The sequence below is a fragment of the Pteropus vampyrus genome, unplaced genomic scaffold, assembly GCF_000151845.1.
Source record: "Pteropus vampyrus isolate Shadow unplaced genomic scaffold, Pvam_2.0 Scaffold48, whole genome shotgun sequence".
In the NCBI taxonomy this organism is placed as follows: Eukaryota; Metazoa; Chordata; class Mammalia; order Chiroptera; family Pteropodidae; genus Pteropus; species Pteropus vampyrus.
The window spans coordinates 3,380,055-3,390,926 of NW_011888829.1; the positions used below are offsets into that span (position 1 = coordinate 3,380,055).

Consider the following 10,872-nt stretch of genomic DNA (forward strand, 5'->3'; position numbering starts at 1 on the left):
AAAAAAAAAAGAAGTACTTTAGCGTGTTTCAGTTTCCTGAGGCCGTTCAACACCCACGTACCCTCCCCAAAGTGAGCGAGAAGCTGGCCATCTGTTAGAGCGAGAGCACAATTCATCTCGCTGACTTTTCTCTGCGTCCTCTGTGGCTGGAAGGATTGGTAGTTTGCTGCATTGCACTTATTTCATCACCGGTTAGCCATTTTCCTCGTTCCGGACTCTGTCTGAGCTGCTTTTCCTATGTCTCTTTTTCAGCTAATAGAAAGCTATAAAAATGGAGGCAGCCTGCTCATTCAGGGACCAGACCGCTGCTCACTCCTTCACCACGCGGCCAAAACCGGCAACGGGGAGATCGTGAAGTACATCCTTGACCACGGTGAGTCCGCGCAGCGAAATCGAGGAGCTCGTGTCCGCGAATCCGAGTTGACTTTCATCTTCGGAATGGTGGCAACGCTCTCCAGCTGTCAGCTGACTCTCTCTGGTTAGCTGAGGCGGCTGGGAGTGCAGGCCACTGCCCCATACCGGAAGCTTAATCAATCAATTCCTAGAGATAGTTTCCTTTTCTTCTTTCTTTCTATTTTATTTTATTTTATATTATTTTGTTTGTTTGTTTGTTAGTTTGTTTGTTTATTTATTATGGTGACATTGGTTAATGAAATCCAGTAAGTTTCAGCTGTACACTTTAACAGTAAGGCATATATTTTTACCCTGTTTGCACCTCCCACAGTTAGATTTCTTTCTGTCACCACATATTTGACCCCATTTACCTTGTCTACCTTCCCCCTCCTCCCTACCTTCTGGTAACCACTAGTCTATTGTCCATGACCATGAGGCTCTTTTTGTTTGTCCTGTTCATTTGTTGCTTTTAGGTTTATATCCCACATATAAGTGGCATCATGTGATTTTCAACTATTTCTGTCTGGCTTATTTTGTTTAGCATGATTATCTCATGGTCCATCCAGGTTGTCACAAATGGCAGTATTTCATCTCTTTTTGTGGCTGAGTAATACTCCATTGTATATATGTACCACAGCTCCTTTAGCCAGTCATCTATCATAGAACACTTCGGTCGCTTCCATGTCCTGGCCACCGTGAATAATGCTGTTATGAACATCAACGTGCAAATATCTTTTTGGATATGGGTTTTCAAGTCTTTGGGGTAAATATCCAGTAGAGGGATTGCTGGATCATATGGTAGATCGATTCTTAGTTTTTTGAGGAACCTCCATACTGTTTTCCATCGTGGCTGTATCAATCTGCAGTCCCACCAGCAGTGTATGAGGGTTCCTTTTTCTCCGCATCCTCTCTAACATTTGTTATTACTTGTCCTGTTGATTACAGCCATTCTAACAGGTGTGCGATGGTATCTCACTGTGGTTTTGATTTGCATTTCCCTAATAGCTAGTGATGTTAAGTATCTTTTCATATAGTTGTTGGCCATTTGTATGTCCTCTAGGGAGAAGTGTCTGTTTAGGTTTTCTGCCCAAGAGATAGTATTCATATCAAGGTCTTTGCAGAGCATTTGGCAACTGGTTAATTAAAAGATAAAAGACAAAAACCAATGCAGCCTGGCATAATGTACCTTATTGTTTAGGGAAGAGCTTTTGTGTTTAGGGGTTGGGACCATGTACCTAATCCATATTCATAGCTGATCATTCTGAGGATTAATGAGTGTATTTTGTCCATACGTATTTATTTATTTATTTTTGCTGTTTGGATCTCTTTCAACTTTTTGGCTCAAGTCACACTTTATTCTTTATGGAAGCATCCAGTAGTTTTCTGTCTTCTACGGCGGTCCATGCTCGCCTCCTAGGCAGCTTCCTACCTGGGCATCTGATTTAGTGTTAGAACATCTGCTGGAAGTAGCCATGTATTTTAGCGTCTTCTTCAAATAGCCCTGTAGAGGCATAAACACACGTGATGATTACTAAATCTGAACTCTTCCTTTCAGCTTTTCATGTTTATAGTGTTTCTAGGATAAAGAACAGGAATAAAGGGGGAAAAAATCTGCCTGGCTTGGCTGTTTTGGAGGGAGAAGGAGAGGGACAGTCTCTATCCGTGATAGAGATCCTGGAAGATTTTCTGTGACCCCTAGCCGTGAGCCTGTGGCCTGCCCTCTAGGCATCCAAATGCAGGCTGTAAAAGAGAAGTATATTAATTCGTAGACATTCATATTCCTTTTTGTGCTTCTTTTTCAATTCAAATATCTTATTTCATTCATTCATTCATTCATTCATTCATGCGTTCGTTTGTTTGTTCAGTTACTCAGCAAATATTTGGAGTCCCTAATAGGAACTGCCTGTTATAGACCAGCACACACACACAAATAAAACACAGTCACTGTTTTCAATCAATTGCAAGCTAAAGAAAAAATATAATCGCATGCATAATTAAATTTAAAACAGTCGTATATAGATGTTTTAAGTCCTATTGTAAAGCCACAAGTAGATAACACAGCTACCATTTATCCGGCACATGTTATATGCCAGATGCTGATACTAAATACATTTTATCATCGAATCTTGACAAGGACCTCATAAGGTAAGTCTTAGACTGTCAGTCACATGAGACTCACCTGCTTTGTCTTTATTACCTTCTCACCGTGAAGAGTTTGCTTGAACCCTTGGCCTCCCTTAGGCTGGAAAGAGTGGTTTAGGAAATGGAAAGGGTGGTAGTATAAGATGGTGGTCATGAGAGGATTTCTTTCTCCCTTGTGGGCGGGGTTGGGCAATCCCACACCTGTCCACAGCCCCGGAAAGCACAGGTGGGTAAGCTGTACCCTCGGTGCTGCGTGTGGGGCATGCGCCATCCATCTCCTGCTCCCCTCGCCACTGCAAATATCTTTTCGGATATGGGTTTTCAAGTCTTTGGGGTAAATACCCAGTAGAGGGATTGCTGGATCATATGGTAGATCAGTTTTTAGTTTTTTGAGGAACCTCCATACTGTTTTCCATAGCGGCTGTACCAATTTGCAGTCCCATCCGCAGTGTATGAGGGTTCCTATTTCTCCGCATCCTCTCCAACATTTGTTATTACTTGACCTGTTGATTACAGCTATTCTAACAGGTGTGAGATGGTATCTCATTATGGTTAAAAGCAGTCCTCTTTGGACAAGATTTGCAAAAGCAGTGGTGGCATAATTTCTCCTTGCTGCACACACACACACACACACACACACACACACACACACACACACACACACTAGTTGTGAGAAGCAGAACTCAGCCCCAGTGGTGGTGCATGAAGTCACAAAGCTTCTCTGGTTATTTTTTTCGTATTAGAAATGACCTCTAGATACATACTGTCACTTTATTTGCCATTAGCTCCTAGTTGCCATCCTCTTGATCATTCTCGGTCCTTTCTTCCTAGTTTGTCCTTTCACCCAATGCGATTGAGTGCGTGTTTGCATAGTGAGGCTGTTTAATACCCACATGCCCTCTTCAGAGTCAGGTGAGCCACTATTTGAGTGATGACACGGTTTAGGAACCTGTGTCTCTCTTTACTTGTCCAGAAGAACAAGCATTTCCCTTCCATCCAGGATCCTCTCTGTGTCAGTTATGTGCTGGAGCCTCACTTGGTCTCGCTCACGAGGCTACAGTGAGCTGCCATTTTGACTGAGTCCATATTGAATATTAAGTGTCACGTATTTGGGGCTCTCAGCCAGGATGGCTGGAGTGGCCAGGACGCCTGAGCCTTTCTCTGTGCCTGGTCTTTTATCCCAGGCTTCTTCACAGTGTGATGATCCTAGGATTCCAGTAGAGTAGCAATGGAAGCTTCCAGATGTCACGGGGCCAGATTGGATAGTTCTACAAGGAGCTACAGCTACAGGGTCAGCCCCACTCAGGAGATAGAGAGGCACACCCCACCGCTTCATGGAAGGAGCTACAAACAATGGGTCACAGTATTTAATCTACCACCCTCCCTTACTCTCCATCTTCTTCAGCTGAAAATAATTAGCATATCTTCTCATTATCTGAATACGGACTTATCTAAAATCCCCTGGAGCCCTGCTTTTATATTTTTCATGGTTCTGAATCCAAAGGTTGCTTAGCAACAATAATTCTTTAACTTTGTAAGTTTTTAAACAAGTGCAGCTCCCCGCTGTCTTCCCCCACTTTTTTTTTTTAGCATAAGTATGGCCCATGCAGTATTTGGGACATACTTATACTCGAACAAAACCGAAAACCGTCTCCTCAGTCGAGTCTCCCCAGGAGCACGAGTGATGCTGCCTGGGAGGATGTAACTCGGACGCAGCAGACTTTCTCTTCCCTCGCCACTCTTTTTTCCACAGCCTTAAATAATAGCACCTCTAAAACCCCGGTGGCCCAAGCTTGCGGGGTCTGGAGTTTCTAACGCCACCTGTAGGCCGGCACATGCATCGTTTGCCTGGCACGAAATCGGGCTGGCACGTTAGTCTCTTAGGGCTTTGACCAAAGCCAGACATTCCAGTACTAAAGTGCTTTCTCTTCAACCCTCAGTGTCTTTTTTTTTTGCAAAGGGTGAGTCACACGATACGGTGCTGTCTGTCACGAAATGTATTAATTTCTGGGAGGGAGGGTACTTATTTCTCTAGGTTTTTGTTGTTATTGTTGTTGTTGTTAGATTTTATAAATCAGGTGGTTTAGTATTTATGCTAATGAGAGAAAAACCTCAGATTCCTATTATCACCCCAACTCCATGCACAGGCAAACAGACACCGTGGTCACAGGTGGCATCCTATACTCTCTGGGCCTGGCCGGCATCTCTGATGGGCCAGGAGATACCTGAGTGAGACTGTGGAGATAGCGACGAACAATCCAGCTCTTCCATTTAAAAATAAAGTCTTATTATTCTCTACAGTCCAAGGGTCATTGCCTTTTCGATGAATAGCAATTCTTAAACTTTTAGTGACAGAGTCAGATAATGGAAACTAAATCGCAGTTGATTTTTATTGCAATTAGTATTTATCAAGCTGACAGGCATTGTCAATTTCATGCTTAACTTCAATCTCATTATTTCTATTTACTCAAGGATATGGATGTAAAAATCTTCTGACATAATCGGCCTAATTCACCAGGTTCCTTAAGAGCTCGGTACTTCAGCTCAACCGTTTTTATTGTTGTTTGTTTTAATATCTTTAGTTGCTGGCGACAATTTGTATTAACCTGTGTGTTTTGGGATTGAAACTATCTATGCAGAACTGTTTGTCTCTTTTAAATTATAGAAACTGCTTTAAATTACAATGTTCTTGAAGTCAGGGACAAGTATATGGAAAATGTGACCCTTTTCTACTCTGTAATTATTTTCTTAATGCGATCTCCACTCAGAAAAATAGTCTCTTGTAATTTAATAATGATGATGACTGGAATTCCCTTGGTCTGACAAGGAAGACCACGTTTTCCAAGAGGCCTGTATGAGGCTGGCATTTGGGGGCAGAGTCCAGACAATGTCACCGTATTTATGTAACTTAGCATCCGATTTGCAGTAGACAGGTCTGGTCAGTTTGAATTTATGTAAATTAAAAAAAAAACCAAACACCTTTTTTACACTGTGCCAGAGATCCAAAGGGGCACTCCTCATCTAGAAGGCTGCAAATCTCTTGAAGTTTTCGTTTTTTATTTTTTTTTAAAAATTTGGTTCAAGTCTTTCCTGTGGCTCTATGTGTTATAAATGCTTAAAACCTGTTTCGAAGACCTAACTATAAAGAAGCCTTCAGTGAGAAGGCTTCTGAGGAATGGGGGCCCTTTTTGGGGTGCACGACAGGAATAATGTGTCCTGTTTGTTTACTGTGTCCTTACTCTCCAGCCAGCCCCTCTGTCCCTTCTGCTTTGCCCTGTTCACTGGGCATACGTGGTGAGCAGTGGGGTCAGGAGGACACTCCACTGAACAGGCGTCGTGAGAGCTCACGCCCCCAGACACTGCCTTTCCCAGTGTTATTTCTCTTCTAAAGGCTCATTCAGACCTGGCTGGGGGGCCGGGGGACATGAGCTGCCTGGTGTGCTCTGAAAGCCGGAGGAGGCTTGAATTTTTTCCCTCCTGCATCTTCATTGGGATATCTTCTCTCAGATTCACAGCATGCTGCTTACCTCGTTTATGAAAAACTGGACTTCGGGCATTTGGATGGGGTTGAAAAGAGAATGGAGGAGGAAGAGAGCTCACCATCCCCACGGGGATGGGGTGCAGAGAGGAGGATGCGAGGGATTCCGGCCGAGGTCCCCGCAGCCGGTCCTGCTTTTCAGCTCCTTTCAACCATCTTTTTACCCGCTCCCTCCTCCCTCGTTTTACCCCCCAAGACACTTTTGTGGTGTTCATCTTTCACCGCCCTGCACATTTTTGGCTCTTTTGTTTTTATCCTCCCAACTCCTACCCCCTCCGCCCCCTGCCGTGTCTCCTGATAGAAATCTCACTCATGCATTTCCTTTTTAATTTCAATGGCTTATTCTGTCTTTCCTTTTTTTCTCTGCCTCAGTCTTTCTTTTCTTTTTTTTTTTAACCCCCCCTTTTTCTGCCTCGGGTCCCCCTCCCACCCTAGAGAACCGACCACCATCCCGCTGGGACAGGATGACGGTGCCGTTAGAGTTCCCAGTGCCAGCTCTCCCCACATCTGTGCAGCTTTTGTCCTGGGCCACAGGAGGATTTGGAAATGGTCTGCTGGCAGCGTCAGAGAGACTAATGGGAAATGAGGTCCGGAGAGAGAGGCCGTGGGGAGGTGGAAGGAAGGAATAGCAAAGGGGGTTTGGATGCCTTGGTGTGGGAAACAAATTAAAGGATGCATGTCACAACACACACACACACACACACACACACACACACACACACACAATGCAAGGGCGATATTGATAAAGTTGCACCAGTAAGAACAGGGGGAGCCAGTGGAAGAGCCTGTGGCAGTTTGGAAGGCTGGACTGCTTACCGCTTTGTTCCCTTTCTTGTGTTGGGGGATTTGGAGAGTTTTAATGCCTTTTGTGTTCTCTGGCCTTCACCTGAATACTGACATGTACATAGTTTTCTTTCTCTCATTTTTCAGATAGTTTTCCAGATAGCACCATCTTTTAAATCCATGTTCCATTTATGGATCTTTCTCTGAGAAAAAAATAGGATATTGGCTAGGATCCACATTGATTTCAAATGTCTTCCATTCATTCATTAACTCACTTAGAGATGAATTCTGTCCCACATGCTTTTGAGGAAAAAAAAAGTTATAGTAATAATCGTTGCTAATCTTTATTATTCAAAACGCCTCACATAGGAACACATTTAATTTTTACAACAACTGTACACAGTAAGTTCTGTTATCTTTATTTGACAGGCGGGAAAAGCTGAAGATTAGTGAAGTTGTGCCAAAACTCATACATAATATAAGATATGGTGTCTGCCCTCCACGTCCCTAAAATCCAGCACAGGGAACAGAAACGAGCCTAAACAACCACAGCGCAGAGTAGTCTGATGTGAGTATGATATGCAGGGTTCTGGTGACAGCTGGTGCAGGGCTGTGGAGGGAGGATGATCGTCTTCTCTTGAAAATTATTTGGAAGAGCGTGTGCCCCTATCCCTTCACTCGGATTTCACAGTTGTTTCCTGGCGCAGGTCCCCTCCGGGATGGAGTGCGGGACGTTGCAGTAAACCTAGGACTGTCAGAGCCCAAACTGCCTTTTATACCCAGGGAACACTTGAGGCTTCTCTCCGGACAATTTAATGGTATTCCTTCACATTCCTTAGGAGACATGGCATCGTATCCACAATCAGAACATATGTTTATATAAAGTACAAAATAAGCGCCCAACCCAAATGTTCACCATTGATACAGATTGAAAGAATTCATTGTCTTTATTTCTTCTCTCTTTCTCTTGTTCTCTCCCTTATTCGTGAGACTCAAATTAACTTTGCAAAACCACAGATGCTCTTTTTATATGCTTTTTTTTTCTTTCAAGAAAACTTTTGTGGTTTTTGTTGCTTATTTTTGTTTCTCTAGCCATCGCCCCTTCAAATCTTATACCAATGCGACTAAACCGCGGAGAGAACTATTAAACAGCGTGACATAGTATCGACGATGGCTCCCGATGGGTCATTGAAGGTACGCGTGGGGAGAGAAACCATAGCCTTGTCTCAGGCTGCACCTGGCGCTCAGCCTCCTCCTTGTTGCCTCCTCTGTGACCCCTTCTTGCTAGCACTGTGCAAACAGTTGTTTTGAAGCAGGTTATAAAAATCATTAGAAAATGTAGCTGTGCTGTTCAAAACGGCTCCCCACGCCTATCTGTGATCAGCCAGCTGCCACCCTACCCTCTTCATTGGCTGTTTGTCTGCCAGTGTTTACAATATCTGCTGTTTCGTGATGGCAGGTATTGATGGGAGGGTGGGGAAAGCTTGGGTTAATTAAGTTGGTCATTCTAGAGCCATTCCCGAAAGCTCTAACTGGAGTTTCTCTAGTTGTTAACTAAGAGCGAAAGCACCTGGTTTCAGTCTTGGCACCTCTGTCAGCTGCTGAGGATACCGGGGGAGAAGCGGGGATCTAGGTGGCCACAGGCCTCACTCACAAACCGAGTAATCGGCCCTGGAATCACTCAGGGGTGGCAGCATTTATGGTGATTCTTGTCAGAAAGTTGAGGAACGAGGTCCTCTCTCTTTCTTGTCCCCACTTCCAGAGTGTCCGCTAAGTGCCATTCTAGCAGAGATCGCACTGCTCAGTGTCCTCCTGCTTGTGTGCAGGCTCAGACCAGGGAGTTCAGGGACCCGTGGTGGGAGGTGCTGCTCCGAGAGTGGAATGACTGTCGAGTACAGGAGGAGACGAGAGAAGGACTCGGTGCCCAAATATCTGTGCCGCTGGCAGTAAGGATGGGAGCAGAACTACAGTGAGGCTGGGCTATTGGCATTCACAGAATTCCTTTCAAAATAAATGGCTTGAAAGGTTTGCACAGGTGACAGGACCTCCTTGAAAGGACCATTTAAGCCTCCTTGCTCCTGACCTTGCGGAGCGGGTCCTGTCAGCCATAGCATAGGCCTGGGGTATTGGTTCTCACAATGTATAATTGGAGGCTTCAAATGCAAGTGGGAGCGAATGGGCCGCTTTTTATCTCCTTTCTCCACTGATGTGCCAGCATCTTGACGTAGTGCATCCTGCCGTGTTGTCAGAGGATGGACACCTCGTGATATCTAAACTTCAAGCATTGTGTGTAGTGTGTCAGCTCCTGTTTGAAGCACATAACTTGTATTAACTTATGAAACCTCATAGCAACCCTGTGAGATAAATATAGTTATCTGTGTTACTTGATATATGTGACAGTCAAGGGTCTAAGAGATTAAATGAACTTGCCCAAGACCTAGTATGTGGCAGGTAGAGCTGGACTTTTAAACCGAGGAGCTTCAGCTCCAGAGCCCTCACTTCTGCTCACTGTACCATACTGCTTTGAACGCCCTTGGGTGTGGGCGTGTGTCGGGGGCGGGGTAGCAATCATTCATTTTCCTTTAGAACCACAGTACTAAGGAACAAAAATGAAGGAGTTAATTCTTTGTCGAATCCTAAATATAGAGTAGAAGCTGGAGGGATGTGAAAAGTAATAAAAGTATTCTTACACTCAAAGGACTTAGAATAAATAACGGGACAAGGCATACAACTGAAAAGCGAATACGCAGCACAGGGTAGAACCAAAGAGGTATTCTGGGAGTTCAGAAAAGGGACAGATTCCTTCTGTCAAAGGTGATCTTTTCAGAGGACCTTGCCACAGACTGGGCTTTAAAAAAGAATGTGTAAGATGTAGGCATATGGCTATGAAAAGGAAGGCTGTTTTGGATAGAGACAGATGAAGGAATAAGCTCTTAGAGCTGTGACTGCCTGAGAAATATTTGGCTGACAGGACACTTACCAGTTTGGCTTGTATGGAAAAATGGAACCTTGGGAACAAATTGAGAAGGTAGTTGCAAGTGAAAGACCATGAACTTCAGTTTTTTAAATACTTGAGAGAAAGCAGTAAATACAATGAATTGGAAATCTGGAAATCTAAATGTATAAGACCTTTTTATTTTTCTTAGTAGTGATTGCTTCATGCTAATTATGTTTCAGGCGGAGACCCATCAGGAGGCCTATTTGTCAAATAAGACAAATAAGAGAGACAAATAGGACAGACATCGCAAGGGAAGGTTTGTTTGGCCTGATGACCAGTGGATGTGAGAGAGAGAAGGCAAAGATGATGATATAGCTCTTGGGTGACCAAGAGGATTGTGAAAGTCCCATATCTGTCATCTTCACCTTGACCAATGACTTGTGGTTAGAAAGTCCTAACCTCTTCTTCTCTTTCTTCTGATTACATAATAAGTAATCACTTAAGTAAATTTTCAGTGATAACGAATATCCAGCAATATAGAGAGCAAATCAACAGGACCATATTTCTAAAGACTAAAATGCTCAATACTCAGAACCATGGTTGGCACTTCCAAGCCCATTTATACATTCATTCAACCAAACATTTAAGCATCTGCTTGGCACCAGGCTCTATGTCAGGCACCAAGGAAGGACACAGTGGTGGACAAGTCAATAGGCCACAACCTCAAGGGGTTTACCAGAGAGTAGCTAAGATATGGAGGCATCCTGGGTGCCCATCGATGGGTGGTGGATAAAGGAGAGGTGGTACAGGTATACAATAGAATATTACTCAGCCATAACAAAGAATGAAATCTTGCCAATTGCGGTAACATGGATGGACCCACAAGGTATTGTGCTGAGTGGAGTAAGTTAGACAGAGAAAGACAAATACCATATGATTTCACTTATACATGGAATCTAAAGAACAAAATAAATGCACAGGCCGAACAGAAATAACTCATAGATTCAGAGAACATTTTGATGATTGCCACATTGGAGGGGGGCTGCAGAGATGAGCGGAACAGAGAGGGGATGAAGAG

The 10,872-nt window shown here is 43.9% G+C and overlaps 1 protein-coding gene across 1 annotated transcript in view; it reads left to right on the forward strand.

The window, feature by feature from the left end:
* DGKI (diacylglycerol kinase iota) overlaps positions 1-10,872 on the forward strand; it is a 273,413-nt gene that overhangs the window by 255,855 nt on the left and 6,686 nt on the right. The window contains exon 29 of the mRNA XM_023530296.1: positions 253-373. Coding sequence (XP_023386064.1) covers positions 253-373 — 121 coding nt within the window. The remainder of the gene's footprint in view (positions 1-252; positions 374-10,872) is intronic.